General features: G+C 36.4%; 1 protein-coding gene across 1 annotated transcript in view; it reads right to left on the bottom strand.

The window, feature by feature from the left end:
- The window catches only part of GPC6 (glypican 6), a 1,343,320-nt gene that overhangs the window by 385,043 nt on the left and 939,672 nt on the right, over positions 1–18,605 (bottom strand). Inside the window, exon 4 of the mRNA XM_012647356.1 lies at positions 15,967–16,132. Within this exon, the coding sequence (XP_012502810.1) occupies positions 15,967–16,132 (166 nt within the window). The remainder of the gene's footprint in view (positions 1–15,966; positions 16,133–18,605) is intronic.

Here is an 18,605-nt window from a genome sequence, read left to right as displayed (position 1 = left end):
CTGTTAATTTATTCAGTTAAACAATACCACAATGACTGAGAGGAAAAAATTAAATTGAAAAAATAACTGATACCATTTCTCATCTAATGGAATGAAAAAATTCTTAAAATCTGACAACAACCTTCTGTTGTAAAATTGTGGAAAAATAGGCATTCTCCCATGTGGTTGGTGGGAATGCAAATTGGTACAAAATTCTGGGGGAAAATTTGGTGATACTTAGCAAAACCACATATATACTTGTCTTTTGGCTCAATAATAACAATTCTAGGAATCTTTCCTGAAAACACACCCCCAACAATAAAGAAAACATATACACTAAGTTAATCATTGTAGCATTATTTGTAATAGCAAAATATTGGAAACAAGTGATAAACCATGGCACACCCAGCATTGGAGTACTATGCAGCTATAAAAACGGATGAGGATGATCTCTATGAACTGATCTGGAATAGTCTCCACAATTAAGTGAAAACAGAAAACTGTAAAATTAGAGTATCTATGGTATGCTGCCCTTCTTGTAAGAAAAAAAGGGGTATGATATACATGTATCTGCTCATTTGTGCAAAAGAAGTACAGGAAAGATAAACCAGAACTAAAAAGACTGATCAACCTACAGGAGGTGGGTGAGAAAATATGGAAAGAGGGAAGAATGGTCATGGTTAATAAAGATGAAGGAGTGACAGTTTTAAAACTATAATTTTTGTATAGTTTTGACACTTAGAACTATAGTAATGTTTTACATACTACTCTAAAATACAGAAATAATTAAAATCAACCAGGATGTAGAAGAACCTAAAATGAAACACAAACAGTAACCAATAAACCTAATTCTATCACCAATGAATATAACCACATTAAAGAAGATGGGGAAGAAAAATAACTAACCTAAATGACTTTGAAAACTGTATTTTGACTGGATACTACAAGTCTAAAGGCAAAACAAACCAAACACAAGTACTGTGCTCTAGCCAGAAAATATGTTTCTCAAAAGAGTATGAGTTAATAGCTCTGAGTTATGTATATACTGGGCTTGAACAAACATGTCAATATATTGTAGACCATAAGAGCTAGGTTTCTCACTGTTGGAAAATGATGTTACAAGTAAGGAAAGAGAAAAGGCTAGAATGAACTTCGTGATGTTGAACTTGCGCCAGAATGAACCCAGTATATATATGATAAATAAATATAAATTGTACGTGTGGAATCGTATACATGCATATACTTCCTAGTTAGAGGATTTAATAGCAATGACACTCCAGCAGCAGTGAGTATATTTAGTGCCCAGACCTTGGTTCCTTGGTTTCTCATACCATTTTCCAATAAAAGGAACCAGTGCTTCTTGGAGAACAGGTTGATTCCAGGACTGAAGCAAGAAAAATACAAAAAGATTCTGGAATATCTTGCAATGTCAAAAATGAGGACTTGCTTCAAAAAAGATGGGGACTATGTTGAAAGGACATCGAATCCAACGCAGGGAGCTCCCAATGCAGATGTGCAACAATTTGAACAGCAAAATAAATAATGCTATTGAATTATACCCATAGAATAGAATAAATACCCATGAGTCCATACTGATATAAATAAATGATTAAACAGATAAGTAGTTGGGAGAGAAAACAGATGCATTTTTTTTGGAAGTGTTCCAACTGATACACACAGAGGGAAAGAGGGAAATATAAAATCACCATTATGCAAATCCTACAGATATAGCTGCCATAGGTAAAAAATACTTTTATGGATGCTAACAGTAGAGGTGAAAGATTGAGAAGGAACAGGATATTAGTGTAGAGATCAGGTATTTTCCCTAAAAAATGTATTGCCAATAATGGGGAAAAATAGTAATGTTACAGTGAAGAATCCCAGCAGACACTAAAGAACATCAGACAAATCCAAATTGAGAGACATTCTAAAAAAATAATTGACTAATACTCATCAAAAGTGTCAAGGTTATAAAGGATAAGGAAAGTCGAGAAATTGTCACAGACTGGATAAGACTAAGGAGACATTCATGTGTCTGGGATGTGATCCTGAAACAAAAAAAGACATTAAGGGATAAGTTAGTGATGTTAAAATGAAGTAAGCAGTTAATAGTACTGCATCAATGTTAATTTCCTAGTTTGGACTACTGTGTTATGGCTACGTACGTAAGTTGTTAACATTAGGAAAAGGTGAGTGATAGGTATGCGTGAACTCTGTTCTATTTTGGCAACTGTTTTGTTAAGTTGAAAATTATTTCAAAATAAATATTAAAAAGTAATTTGACCATAAGCAGATCAAGATTGGAGAATAACCATTTGTAAAGCTATTTCTTTGCCAAAGTCCCTGGGATATAAAGCCTATATGTCAAGCTTAATGCATATATATTAAACCGCTGGTAAGTAAGAATCCTCTAATTTGGAATTTTATTCATTCAGATAAGGGCTTGGCTAAAAGTGTCTTTTTAAGTGATCATCAAAAAAGATTGTGTATGTTCAGGAGAATGTTAAGATTTCTAAATGAAATAGAGAAACACTCTAAGCAAAAATGGCATACTAATTAAGACTCATTCTTATTTCTGAAAGCATAGAAAGATCACATGTGGTATTATCTGAGATAGAAGGTAGCCAATAAAAAGTCAAGCTTAAATCTAAAAATAAGTCCCCTAATGCCTTCTAGAAGGCAATAAATTGATGTCTATGTCCTTGTCCTCTCAATTAGTAGAGATTACAATGATTTCTCTGTATAAATGGATACAGATTTATCAGGAAGGATCACGGACACTTTCCTAAACTGCCGATGTAGCTCTCAAGTGGCTGTTCCTCTGCTGAATTAAGAAGTTTCAGATGAAAGAATTTGACTTTCATCTTATAATCGATTTGTAGAATGTCATTTTGCATTTCCAAACTATCAATTTCTGCATCTTAAAAATGCCCCAGTTTAACTCTAAATTCAACTTTCCTCATCTTACATTTTAAAGGTTGATCTACAAGTTTGTGATGTTCATACTTTCAGAGGTTATGTCATAAGCAATCTCATGCCCAGTGATCACAGACCAAAATGGATTGGAATCGAAGTATGGCACAGTAGAATTAAAACGATTTTTTAAAACATCCCAAGGCACTCAGGAGAAATGGATTTTAATATCTACCAATTCTACATGGAAATTAAATATATCCGAAAACTAACTTCTCAAATCAAACTGGAAGGAAACATAAGGAAACATAGTAACTATTCAACCCAATTTACTGTCAGATTTTTTTAATGTTGGGTAGCCACTATTAAACTATTTGAAATCTTGATCTCAAAACCTAAGACTCCCATGTGAGTTAAGAAAAATTAATGTAAATCCTCATGAAGAAACTGCAAGACCGAATGCAGCCCATGGGCTCAGCCTTTGATCTGAGCCACATGCTGCAACCTCAAATTATTGTTCTCGGGCTCGACCTTTCCTCTCACTTTGTTCTGGCAGCTTTCCAACGAGGGACAAGTGGTTTTAGGGCATTTTCTTGGGTTACAAATCAAATAATATTTCATGGTTTTCACCTTTAATGGGCTAAGCAGAAGGCATTTGACAAACGTCACTACAGAGGTTTGTGGAATAATTTATACTCTAGGGCATTCTTAAATCAGTAACTTGGCAATACGAGATTCAAAAAAAAAAAAAAAAGGAAAAGAAAAAACCTCATTGCTCCTCCAAATGTTGCATTGCAAAAGCTGCATCATGTATATTTGTGTTGTTTCTTGGGGGACTCCACATTCAGAAACCATTGAGAAATTACACTGGTCCCTAACATGTTGCATTTCACAGTGACAATTGTGCCATAGTGCACACAGTGAAGGAAGGAGCTGCTTTCTGACCCACAGCATTCTTGTCAATGAAGGAAAGGAATGAATGCCATTGGGGGAAGTTTTATTGTAAAGTTAACAAATTCTGTGCCTCAGCTAAAAATCCAGAACTTGGAAATGGCCAGAAATGAACAAAGTAATCCTAGATTACATGCACTGAGGATTGCAAAAGCCAAAACCAATAGAAAATAAATTTCCTCTTGGATTGATTTCAATTATAAAATGTCAATGTGTATGATAAATATGATCATCAAGGGGTTCCTGAGTTTGAGAAAGTATGTTTGGGGGAGCAATCGAGGCATGACTCTGCTGAGTCATCATGTTAAACACTCTCATATTCGCATAGTAGACATCTAGCTGCACCTAATGACAGAGGCTGGAGAGTACAGATAGAGGCTCATTCTCAGCATACATATTGATGAGCAGGCTGTTAAATGATTAACACTTAGGGGTAAAGACAGTATAATTTCACAGAAAAGGAATATGCAGGCACCTCTGTGGAGCCCAGGAGAGGGAATTCTGGGCACAATCTGTCAGAATTGGTAAGGGAAGTTGGCCACAGAGCCATTTGGGCCATGAAAACCCTATAGTAATTCTTGGCATCCTGGCTCCTGTTCCAGGAACACGGAACACTACTCTGTTCAACATCCAATCAGACATTTCCATTTTGGGTCCCACTATTTCTCAGATCCAACAAACCCTGAACAGATAGAAAACAATCCACATTTGCCATTCCCCAAACTAGCTTCCTATTTGCTGACTGCACCGTCTTTCTCTCAGGTGCTTATCTCAGTCATATCTGATGTATTTCTTTCTTTGCCCTCTACATTTAGTCACTTATATTTAGACATGAAGTCCCATAAATTTTTACTTCCAACTCTGCCATCATTGCTGTCTTTCTTTCTCCTTTCGTGCCATGCTTAGATGACATATCTAGTCTCACTACCACTAGCCTCATACATCCGTTCCATCCTTTACCTAGCTGCCAGATTACTACTTAGATCCTGCCACTCCCTGCATTAAAAAAGTCCTGTGCCTTGTATTGCCTACAAGGAAAAAGAAAGTCATATATTTTGCCTGACTGTGAAAGCTTCCACAGTCCAATGCTGATTCCAAACCAATCTTACCTCCCACTATACGCCAGCAAATAAGTCTATCACAGCTTGGCTGGTCTTCTCACAATTTCCCAAGCACACCATGCTTATTCTTACCTTCCCACCACTGTTTTCCCATCCTGGGTCACCAAGTGCTTATTCACCTGAGCAGGGGCAAGGCCATCTCTGCTGGGATGGTCCTCCCTTTCAGGAACTGAGGCAAATCCAGAAACAGGTATAAGAAGAAATTTGCTTGATGAAGTGCACTTCTACTAATCTTGTCCCTTCAACTCTTACTGATTAACTGTCGTCTGACCATTTTCCTTTGGTTTTCAGTTTGCCCTTGTTATCTCTTTGGCTTGCATGTTTCTGGTGTCCTGATGTTTTTTTATTAATATCTGCTGGCCTACTCTCTTGCTTCCTACCTTCACATTTCTACTTCCTGTTCATACCTTCACAGGTTATTCACCTGAACAGGGACTCACATTGCTTTTGCTCTCCGTGCTACCTCCATGGCCATGCCTTGTCCCATGGAGGTGTATATGAATTATCTAGCTTCATCCTCACAATGCTCGGAGGTGGGTACTATTATCTCCAGTTCATTGATGAGAAAACTGAGATTTATGAAAGTTAAATAAAGTTCCCCAAGTCACACAGATTATAAATACTGGAGTGAGGATTTAAACTCATGCAGTGACTCAAGGATTGGTGCTCTTAACCAAAGTCTACTTTGAAAGCACACAACTTATCTCTTTGGAAAATTACAATTTTTCAGGTCTCAGGACCAGGTTGTATGGTTTTTATTTTTTATCTGTCTACTATGCATGTGTCTAGTCTAGATCTAAGCACAAAAATATCTAATAAATATTCTTTGAAGGGAATCGGATATATTTAGATGTTGAGCCATGTTATGCAAATTGTAGGTGTTTTAATTGTCTAAGTCTTTATTGTCCAAGAGAGTAGCCACTGGCTCCATATGGTGATTGAAATTTAAATTTGTTAAAAATAGCTTGATTGTGGTAATCACTTCACAATATGTATATCAAATCATCACACTGTACACCTTCAATACATACAAATTTTATTTGCCCATTACACTTTAGTAAAGCTGGAAAAAGATAAAAAATAAATAAAATGAAAAAATTTATTTCCTCAGACATACTAGGCACATTTTAAGTGCTTAACAGCCACGTGTGACTATGTATACTAATTAAAATTAAGTAAAATCCACTTGATCAATCTCACTGGATATATGTCAAGTGTTAGTGGCAAGCATACCGGACAGCACAGACATAGAACATCTCCATCATCACAGAAAGTTCTATCAGTGCTGGCAGTATCAAATTCTCAATTTCCCCCAGTATATCCTATCAGCCCCAGTAGCCAGACACTAAGTTACTTCCTAAACACTTAGTAGAAGATAATTAGTGCAGATCCAGGGTCTGAAGCCAAATTTCGGCATTGCAACTTACAAGTTGTATGACCTTGGAAAGGTCACTTAACTTCTCTGGTCTCAGTTTTCCCATTTGTAAAGTACAGGTCATCATATTAACTACTTAATAGGGTGGTTGTAAGGTTTAAAAGTGTAAAGTCATGACAAAATTGTGTGGTATAAAGTCAGCTTCTAGTAAATATTAGCTGTTATTGCTATTTGCATAACATTCTCCTAATGAGATCTAGAACCACAGAAATGGAGGAATAAGGTTTCTTATAGTTTTAGAATTTGGATATTGTGGTTGCAATTCAGTAGCAATACACATTTAAACCTTCTCTCAGGGACAAACTCGGCAAGAACACATCTAGATCTTCAATCAATAAAGTGTAGTATTAGGCACGTGATAAATGGGGTCACCAAGAACTTGCCAAATATTTTAAATTCAGCCACAGGGATATAATTGAAAATGCTACAAAACTGGCTATGAAGGGACATACACATTTCGCTTAGTGGAGGCACTTTTTTTAAATCAGTTCCTATGCATGATCCACATCCTTCAAGCGCACTGTGTGTTGGTATTTGTAGAATTATTACTGGGTAACTCTCCTAGGGACTGTTGATGATTTGAAGTTTCTCATCTGGTTGGGTCATACCCTAGGTTTTAGACTATGGACTATATCTCTATAACTATGTTCAATTCAGAAAGGATTGAAACACTAAACTATTTTTGGAGACAGGGAACTGATCTGACAACAATCAAAGGCATTGAATTTAGAGAACCAGGAGACACATGCACCAGTGATAATACGGAGGGCTCCAAACGGCCTTTGCCAGGCCATTGTGATAGATTCTGAGAATACTTTTCCTTCTGAAGTCAATGAACTCTCTTAGAGAAGTTTCTGCTTCTTCTGGAAGAACTGGCCTCTGCAAGCCTGTGTGAAACTACTGGAGAGACAGATGCAGGGCTCAGGTAGGAGAGGGGTCACAGACTGATTTAGTCAGTCTGAAAAATCACAACTCTGGCAATCAAGTAAGTGGCCATTGTTACTTCTAAAACACTCACATCAACTGACTTACCCATTCTACCCAAATATAATTCTTAGGCCCTTCCTTAAATTAGTTAATTTCCTGAGCATTGAGATTTTAGTGGTGAATATTGAGAGAATGAGTTGGCATTTAATTATTAGTGTTATCTTTCTAGAAGATCCCTGCCCCTTAAAGAATAAAATTGTGATGCATACAGATATATATCCCTGCTTGGGGTAATGCCATATATTCAACTACTTATTTTTCATTTCCCTTTCTAATTTTCACTTCTTCAGAGGTTATAATAAAGGAAATTCTTAGCATAGCAAATTATTTAAATTCATGCAAAGAAAAAAATTGAGGACATATCTTTTTCATGTGAGGTTTATATATAAGCTGTTATTTGAAGGACAAGGCATATTTCATGCTCTATTTTAATTTAAATTCTCTCCTGGCTATCTCACCAAATATCTATAGACACAATATTTTTAAATGAGTTACAAGCTGAAAGTTTTCATATACCATGAAGGTTCTGAAAAGTTTAAATTATTTCTGTGAACATTTATACCCATCCCCCCTTTAGAACAACAAATGAAAACATGCCTTTATCCACAAGAATAATTCACTGTGGCCATGTCTTCTAACCTGGTTTCCACCCCTGGTTCCTTGGATGGTTTTCATAATAAACAAGTCACAAAGACAAGATGAAGAGATTACAATTCTAAATAAATATCTTTTATAACTGTTTAATAAACAAGCCTCAGTAAAATGAAAACTCATTTCAAAAATGACTCAAATGTAAAGACATGATTTGCAGTTCTACTCTTAAGATAATCATGAATTAAAGCCTTTTTTAGAGCAACTGGAATATATACATATAATGTAAATATTATGTTTATGGGAAAAGAAGTCTAAGTCCTACCATTTAACACTACTATAATTTACATATTTTAATAAAGTGTTTCTATATCACACAAGGATTTATTATTTGGGTTAAAATAAGGATTTTCACTGTAGCTACTAATCAGGACCTTTAGAGTGATCTAAATGCCTCAGGAGGTAAATCTACCTTTCTTTAAGCTACTAAATTGGTCACCACATGAAGGACTCTATGCTTATGGTGGCCATGGGACTTGTTATAAGTTTGCCATTTGAGAATAGCTGTTGTTTGATGTTTTCTTTAACAATCCACTTAGCTCTGTTTATATTTCTTATTTTCTAGTTTCTATAACACAACAATTTCTTCTACCACATGTTCTTTTTATCTCCTAAAACTGGAATTGCTAAGAATGTCATTGGGCTAATGTTTATAGTGCTTGATTTTTGCCTGGGTTTCTGGACCTTTTGGAACCCATTTAATTCCATTCTAAAGACTCATCAAATATTTTCTGTTGGCGTGCCAAAAGCCAGGTATCTTGTGTTATATAAGAGCTTGAAATTGCAAACACGACAGTGAAAACTATAATATGTTACTACAATCAAATGTCAATTAGTAAAAACAAGTACCTTTTATATAAATATCAAATTAAGCTATTTGTTTATAGAAAACATGGATATTGAAGTATAAGTTAAAATCAAAATGCAAAATTCCAAATACAAACGCAATTCACCTTGAATCATTTTGATGTGCTCTGCTTTCTCTTGGTAGACTAAATTCTTCTGTTGTTGGTTCTCATAGAAATTGGAGAGAGAACTTGGATAAGGCATAAGAAAGTATTTCAGTGAACTTCCTATTATAAATGAAAGCTCTTGCATCCTAGTGAATGTTATAATTGAATAGGTATGCCTCATTTCAGGCCATTGGTTTGTGTCATCTTACACTGTCCCATGAATCCCATCTTGAAAATCTAGGTTAGAATATCATATTTGTAGTAATCAGTAAATAGGAATTGGAACAATTGCAGTTATAAATTGTACAGAAGTTGAGTATGTAGGACCCAAAAATAGATCAAGGAACAAAAGTTGGGACTGGGAGTAAAGGAACTACACACACACACATCCTACAGTGACTACTTGACCATTACATCAAGCAATTTTAGGTTTGCTGTATGTTGCCTGCTTTTATCCATGAGAAAATTGCTTGATTCAGAATAGAAACTGCAGTCCTAGGAATCCCTTGAGTTGCTGCCTGAAGACCAGCATTAGTAAGTGTTCAGAGGTTAAGAAATGCCTGCCTCTATATTTGCTAAACAGCCCCATGCATTATGCCACCCGTAAGGCATTAACCCTATTGTACAACATAAAAATACTTTCACATACGCAGAGTTCAGAGTCAAAGATTTTCTAAACTTAGGTAATTGATAACAAATGTAGCCAGTGACAAGCTGTTGGGTGTCGGCCAACTGGTTTCTTTCTTTCTTTTTTTTTCAGGGAGTAGTTAATACTGCTTATGTACTCTGCCAGCATTACAGGGAAAACACAACATATGATAAATGGCCACAAGAAATGAAAAATATTGAATCAATGAATATAAAAGGAAGGCAGAGTATTGGGTGGTGTTAGATTTCAACGGATAGAAAACAGTGTTTTTTTAAAAAATCTTTCTTGGTGCTTTCAGGAATGCACAAGGGCAAAAGCAAGTTCTCTAGCTAACAGAGCAGATTTTAAAATCATTGCTGTGGCTTTTGCTCCTGAATTTAAGAGTCGTGTTTCTGGATTGTATTATCGAATAGGCTCTTGTATTACATAAAGCAGAGATGAAGAAGCCTTGAAAGCTTGAGCTGCTAAATGCAATTCTTGAGTTTTTCGTTTTCTTTGGTCTAAAGGAAATAATTTTCTACGTTTAGGGTCTAGATGTTTTTACAACTTGGTATTTCAGGATATATCAGCCAGAGTCCTATCATACTTAAATATGGCATTCTTTGGCACTAAAAAATTTATTATCAGATTTATATTATAGAAATTTCATGCTCGAGAAAGTCTTCAAAAGAGTACTATCTTATACAAATGCTTGAAATAGTTCCATGGGTTTATTTTATGTGTTTCTGAAATGTAACATCACACAGTTGTGCACATTTAATAAAAGAAAATTTGAGTTTACTTACCAGAAACAATAAATATTTATTATCTAATTTCAAATAAGGCTTATCCAGCAACATTTTCCCCAAACACAAGGTTGTGAATACATGAATTACCTTCAGGATTAACAACTCTTGTAGGTTCTCAGAAAGTCATTTGTGCACCAAAGTAGCCGTTTATTACATGACACTAGTCATTCGACTGACCTAAGACAGCTTCCTAGTGGCTGGCTCTCATTTACAACTTGATAGCAGCTGTCACAATGAAAGAATCAGGCTCATTATCTGGTTTGTTTCTGCCATCCCTGCACTCATGGAGTCCATTAACAACAGGGGTATGTGATTTTTAAATTACTGAATTAGTCATACTTCCATTAAAAGAACAGACATACAAAGTTAAATAGAGCAGCCTCTTACTACATTCCCTTCCATTTCTCTGTTTAGATGTTTCCATCTATTCCATTCCAAGAACATATACTGAATACTGTTCTCAGCAAGCCAGGGCCTTACCTGTCCACTGCTCTGTCCTATGCTTAAACCAGAACAAAGTCCAAAGCAGGCACTCGAGAAACGCATGTTGGATTAATGAATAAATGAAGGAATGAATAGCACCCCTTGCAGGGTTTCGTGGGCCTGACACAGATGTAGTGCCTTCTTGGATTTCATGTTTGATACTCTCATGCTAGTTTTCTGTCTTTGGGCTGTCTGGAAACTTAATAATTGGTCAGTTTGAAAGGAAGAAGAAAGCCCAGCAAGTTTGATATCATTGGTTTGTCATGTCTACGAGTATCCAAGGTCTAAGTTAAAAATACAAGCTGCTCTGCTGGCTTTTTTTTTTTTTTCCAGAGACAGTCTCACTCTGTCGCCCTGGCTAGAGTGTAGTGGTATCATCATAGCTCACTGCAACCTCAAACACCTGTGCTCAAGCCATCCTCCTGCTTCAGCCTTCCAAGTTGCTGGGACTATAGGTGTGTGCGATGACAGCTGGCTAATTTTTCTGTTTTTAGTAGAGATGAGGTCTCACTATTGCTCGGGCTGGTCTTAAACTTCTGGGCTAAAGTGATCCTCTCATCTTGGCCACCCAGAGTGCTAGGATTACAGGAGTGAGCCACCACGCCCGGCCTCTGCTGGCCTTTTTTCCCCACATTAGAGGGTATCTATAGGTCTGGAACTCAACTTTTTCCTTATGAAAAATAATGTAAATTCTCCAAATCTCATCAGTTAATAACGTAAATTCTCCAAATCTCATCAGTTCAAGGCAGTGGCAGTGGTAGTGGGGATGGTGAGACTTGATCCTAAAATACGTCAAAAATAAAACAAATGGCTTTGGGATGGGGTACCTGCGACCTAAGGGCCACATACGGCCTTCTGGATCCTTGAGTGCGACCTTTTGACTGAATCCAAACTTTACAGAACAAAGACTTTTAATAAAAGGATTTGTCTTGTGGAGTTTGGATTTGATCGAGGGGTCAAGCTTGGGGATCTGGAGGGCCACATGTAGCCTTGAGGCTGCAGGTTCCCCACCCGACCAGTATTGAAGTTGTCATAGGAACTTGAAATACCTGGGGACTGTGTTGTAACAATTATATATGCTATAGCTGTTCAACATTAATTATATGTGACAATGCTAATTCAATACAATCTTATTTATTATTTTATTCTATACTTATCAGAGTAGGGTTTCTCTGACCCCCTAGACTAGGTTAAGCTCTCCTGCTGAGTAAACACATAGCATCCTGTGCTTCTATTATCTTAACACTTAATTAATTTAACTACATTAAATTCCCAGAGGGCAAAACAATGTATGTGTCTAGCTTTCTCAATATAGTGAGTTGGATTAATATGGTAAGATTATTAGGGTCTTTACTAACTGGAATAGCCTAAAAAGTTAGGTTACGTAATTGGGACAAAAGCACGTTAAGGTCTCACTTTTATGCTTGCTGCTAGAAGCATTCTATAACATTTTAGTGATAAAAAGCAGTACACAATAAAATAGAATCCCTGCCTTTTGTCTCACCAACCTTTGCCTCCCTACACCGGTAACCTCTTTTTAAAATCTCTCTCTGGTTCTCATAGTCTATAAAATCGTAGAAGGTACCAGATGTTTGGAGGTACCTCGATTTTAAAGTAGATGTAGGATTTATTACAGCTATATAAATGTAATTCCAGCCTTGACTTTTGTGTTCACGAGCTAGGTGTAATCTGCAATGTGGCCTCTTGTCAAATAGAACAATTCTTATCTGTGAAGTGTTGGTATCAATACCAAACACTTAAAATAACCACAGGGTATTACTGAAATGATTTCTGGCCACAAACTGTTTGTCCTTCTAGGAAATTTTAATTTAACATACATATTTTTCAAGAAAACCATTTTGCATTTTAGGCAGCATTCAAAAGCCAGGCTGGGATAAGTTGTGTATGAATATACGGCAACACCTGGGATAAGTGCCTAAGCAGACAGTGTCAGTGGCTCAAATTAGGTTTTCCTCCTACCGCCCCACATAGTGTCTAATAGTTAGAACAGGATGAAAACCACTGTCCTCTTCCTTCTGGTCCTGCCGAGCGCAGGGGTGCTGTGAGGCACACCCATTCATTTCGATGTGGCAAGTGAAAGCCAGGCTGTGCTTTGTACTGCAAAATCCCACATGCTGCCAGAAAGCAGGTGAACAGGTCTGCCAGAGGTGAACCAAGGCTTTTCAAGTACTCTAAAATGGATTGAGTAGCATCTTCAACATTGTCAGCAACTTATCAAAAAAAGTAAAAAGTGAAGTTCTTCCTTTTTCTTACAATGGTTACTTGATAAGAATCTTTTGAGCACCTCCTCTGTGTAGAGAACAGTTAAACTTCTTGGAGGAGAACTATGAAAATGCATCCTGAATAGATTCCTTATTTATTTTTTTTTTTGAAGATTAAAAAACCCCAAAAGTAAAGAACTTCAGATGAGGATGGACTATCACTGGGGTTTTTACTTGAGCACTTAAAACATTTCACGTTATAAATGAACTGCCTTTCTTTTTACATGATCCAGACACCGGCTGAATTCTAAATAGTCACTGATCACTTGCAATTCATCTGTGGCATTGTAAAGATCATGAGGATGTGTCACCAATTTGACTCTGTTTTTATTGATGGTTGATTGCATATCACTGTTAACATTTTAGATGGACATATACTAGTTAAAGAAAAAATCTACAAAATGTATACGCTGGGACATTAATGCAGCGGGCAGAGAAAGCACAACTGACAGCAATGGGAGCGAAGGGTTTGATGAAGAGACCCTAGGAGCCTAAGAGTGATGGGCTGCAGGTGCTAGCCAGAGAGAGGGCTATTACACATAATTTTTGTTGGATTACCGATTTGCTCACTGATCTTTGCCACTGCATTCATGAGCACTGTAACACTGTCATCTTGGATGTATCTGTGTGGAAAATGGAGTTGGCACATTTGACTAATTCACGCAATAAATTTGAGAACTAACATTTCACACTCAGACAAGTATTAGCAAGAACATATTTTGCTCCATACGTCCATGTTGGTGGTCAATTCTCAATGCCACACCAGAACCAAGAGAAAGAAAACTGGAGAAATGTTCTCAGAGACCTCTAGGACTAATAAAAAAAGAGATAAGGGAAGAAAGGGTATGAAATGCATTCCTGTAGGACTAAACACAGGGCTCACTTTTTTCATCAAAGTAAATCCAATACGTGGTAGGTTCAAATTTTAGTTTTTAAGTCAAATGATTTTCCAGACATTCAATTACACATCAAATTGGTATCTAGGAAATCCAACTGATCGAAAGCATAAGGATTTGTTTTCCTTTAAAACAACCAACAAGCACTGAAGACAAAAAGCTAGTTAAGAAGTCACTGTTGCTCTGACAAGTTAAAAAGCCTATACTCTTCATTCTCAATGATGTACTGTTCTAAGTAACAGAATCCACGTGCCCACTTTATCAATAACTTTAAGGCTGACCAAAGGCAATTGAATTTTGCCAGGAATTAAGTCAGTTTCAATGAAAAAGTATCAAAAATCTATATGATTCCAAGTGATGCTACGAGAGTTAATCTGGTTTTAAAATATGCAAATCTTTTTAGATTTCTTGATGAAAGTACCTTTTTATTACCTTATTATTATTTGGGTGTTTTGTCTTTGTCATAAAATCACTCTTATGTCTCAGAAGATCAAGTTTATTCTTATTTTTTTCTTCGTACCCCCTTCAAAAATCTTAGCGAAGAACTAAAATGTTAGTAAAGAATCACGTCACTTTTGAGTTAGAAGGGTACCTTAATGATTAACTTTTTTAAGCTCCTTCATTTTTTCATTTTTCAAATAAAGTAACTCAAGATCATACAAACAGATTTTGTCCTCCCACTGCAGGGAGAGAGAACAGCCTTTCAATTTGTTCTTTCTGAAAGGATTCTGAGATTTTGTTAGATGACTTCCATTTGAATCTGCCCATTCTAAAATCTTTTTTTTTCTTTAACTTCAAAACCATTTCCTCTGGCCCTTCCTAAGCAAAATAGCCAATTAGCCAATGGATTTCATTGCCAAAGCTGAATATCTGTAACATAAGCACATCTTGGAGCAGTGAGCTTAGGTTTCTCTGAATTCGAACACATCTTACATTTTTTTCCTATCCTACCAAATCTTAGATGTCAGAACACATTACTCGTGCATTCTGGTTTAGAGGTTTGCATAAATGACGGAGGACCTCTGAGGCTGACAAATGCCACTGCTATTTTCACCACTCTGCTTGTCACTATGTAATTGCGGTAAATGCAACTGAAAGTACTTTTATTTGACGGCCATTTGACAGAGGGGGAGAAAACACATTTACTCTTTCAAGGCCTGTGTATTTTCCTAAGAGAAGCCTGCCTATAAAATCTGCCCTTTTATCCTTGGATAGCAATTTGAGAAATATCTTTGGGCGATGCAACTCCCTGAATGATTTCTGCAACCCAAGAGCAGAGCCAGGATTCGTGGACCTTCCCTGCCTTTTTCCTACCTCCCTTCCTCCCATTTCTGCAGACTGGGAGACTGTTGCATGCTTATGTGCTTCAATCCTTCTTTTCCACAGAATAAGAGGGAAAATTTGCATATTTTAGCTAAAATATTGAGCTATTTTCATTCCAGAAGTTTAAGGAAAGAGTCATTTACTAATACCTGTGACTATGTTAAGGTAATACAAATAAAAAAAAAAAACAACAACACAGTACTGTGACTTCTTTTTTTTTTACAAGACTCTTTTCTAACTTGTCCCTTCTCATAGGAGCTCACTGAAATGCAACAAGATGACTTTTATCTTCATCAGAGAGATCAGCTGATTCAATACAGCCGGCTTATACAAACTTTAACAAGACTTTCCCATACCATACACAAGAAAGTCTTCTTTTTCAGGATAAAAACAGAAGAAAAAATGCAAAATAATGTTTACAATTGGCTAAAAGCTGTGCTTTTATAATCCTCCTAGAGTGTACAAATCATCCTAACTTCCAACCTGCCCATCAAGACTCATAAACACTCACTGTTCTCCCACCTCTGTTTTGGTGTGTTTTTAGACGCTTCTTACCTATAAACAAATTCCACTCCGTGTCGAGATCGGCCTGATTTGCCAGGCAGCCCTTCATGACGTTGAGGCAGTAGTTGTTGCAGGGTCTCACAGTGGGAAGTCCCCGGCAGTATGGGCAGTACAGCATCTTCATGAGAGCGCGGATGCACCCAGGGGTGGGGCTGACCTGTAGATTTATTGTAAAGAAAAAAAAAAATCAGAAAAAAGGATGAAGGGGAGAAGAAAAAAGGAAGTAGGACGTTTTCTCCTTAAAAAAAGAAAAAAAAGAGGCAAAATGTCTCTGATAACCCTCAAGTAGCAAAGCAGAATGCTAAGGGACCTATCAGAATCTTAACTCTTTGTAATTCAATCTGATTGATTGATCTGCAATCAATTCCTGTTAAATGTTTCTGCTCAGCCTACTGATGATCAATTTTTTTTGAAATGTTCCTGTCAACATTTTGATATCTATGTCATTGTAATTCAGCCCTATAGCCTAGACACTGTTTCATTGCAATAGAACATGAAATGAGATAATGCATGTGAAAGCAATTTGCAAAGTTAAAAGCCCCATAAAAATTGCAGGTATTATTAAAGTTTAATGTGACACCTTTAGAAAATTTTCCAACTGGTTATTTAACCCTGTTTCTAAAGGAGGTTGGCCGATATATTTCCTTTGTATGTAACTTTTTTTAAAGGATCAGCATCAACTTGTCTGGGATTTCTGAGATCTAGGCTTGCTTAGAAATAATGAAATTACTAAGATACCATCTTTAGGCATCTGCAGCTTTGCAGTTCTGGAAAATGTCGCAGGCCCAGTGTTGAATGTGAGAAGAAATCCTTGCAAAGTAATTCAGTGGAGCTACTAATCAACTGACTAGGAAGAGCTATTTGCTGTGGATAGGAAAAGCAGTGCTCCTAAATTTATCAATTCTAAACCAATGAGGACTTTTTTAGGCTCACTGAAAATTCTAATTTGACTTCAAAAGGAGAGAATATTTAAAACAGGATGGACCAAGATTAGAAGAAAACACAGAAAACTTTTTCCTGACTAGATGTAAAAATTACTGCCATATTTATTTGGTTGGCTCCATATAATTTTGATGTTTTAGTCATATGTTGCTGTGCTAGTGTAGATCTGAGAAAAAACCTTGTTTTATTGGCCGTCTTGGGAGCTGTGGTCTTCCCAAATGGACCTGAGCCCACAGGTGACATCTACCTAACAAGAACATCCAGATGCAAAGAAAGTATAACACCAATGTAATGGTAGAAAAAAGTATTTCTGCATAAATGGATATTTTCAATTACTATAGCTATTCATGTGTGATTCTATCCTTTACCTAGAAATCAAACGAGATTTTTAATGCAAAGCTTTTGTTTCTGTAACATTTTCTTAATTTTACCCTGTACACTGACAAAGTTTCTAGTAAATCATTTTAGGAAATTAAGCTGTTTATTAACTTAAGCACTGAAATTTCTAGTCCTTTTGAGTTTTTTGCATTTTCTTTCCAAAATTTTATCAAAATTTTCACACATTCAGAAAACTTGAAATACTTTTAAATAGTCATATTCCCACTCCTAGATTGTACAATTTATGTTTTCTACATTTGTTTTTTCACACATTTATCCATCCTTCTATCCATGCATTAATCCATCTTATTTTTTATGTCAAAGTAATAGTCTTTATTTTTTATTCCAAAGTAATATTCTTTTGATTTTTATTTTTCCTAGTAATTTAATAGTGGCTTGAATAAAACAAAGTCAACATGATCAATAATAGAAACTTAGTGCATTAAGTACCATAAGTCAAACAAGTGAAGTAAAATATAATTGGCCTTTCTTTACAAAGGTATTTAGAGAATGGTTTGCTTAGTATCTATTAATTCTAAAACTCATTTTGTAACAACAAAAACAAATAATGGATACAAAAGCGAGGAGTCTGGTGACTTTTCTTTTCAGGACATACTAGTGCCATCATGTCATCTTCTTCAGATAGGCTTTTTTTGTTGACAATGCCAAATTTTATGTGCAATTGAGCAGCACCGTTTTAAAATTTTCTTTTATCCACATGTATTCCAAACCATTCATAGTAAATAATTTTGTATTCCCATACACTATTGATGTGAAATTTCAAATTTTTACACATTTTCCTTATTTGGCACATTTGCAAACTTACGGGCCTTTGCCACAGGATTTTATTTTCCATAGACTTGCAATTTCTCTCCTGATACTGATTCTTTTCTCCAGAGACCTACCCTATTTTCACTCAAGCTGACTAAGCTATTTTCACCTTTGATTCTGTTGGATTTTTGGTTTTCTTACTATTGGTATTATACGATGCTTTACTTCTTCTCACTCAGTGCCCCAGTATAAAACCTGGAGCATTTGCCAATATTAGACATGCAAGTTTGAGATCTCTTGGACACCACGGACTGTCTCTTTCATCATTATAATCTTTACCACTCTGCACAACATGCTCATCATATAAGGTATTCTCATGATGACTTAGGTATTTGTTAAGTGCTTCTTTTTTTTTTTTTTTGAGACAGAGTCTCACTGTGTTGCCCGGGCTAGAGTGCCGTGCCGTCATCCTAGCTCACAGCAACCTCAAACTCCTGGGCTCAAGCAATCCTTCTGCCTCAGCCTCCCGAGTAGCTGGG

The sequence above is a fragment of the Propithecus coquereli genome, unplaced genomic scaffold (assembly GCF_000956105.1).
Source record: "Propithecus coquereli isolate 6110/MARCELLA unplaced genomic scaffold, Pcoq_1.0 Scaffold262, whole genome shotgun sequence".
Taxonomy (NCBI): Eukaryota; Metazoa; Chordata; class Mammalia; order Primates; family Indriidae; genus Propithecus; species Propithecus coquereli.
Note: the sequence above shows the minus strand (reverse complement) of the source record. Positions and strands in the feature narration are given on the sequence as shown.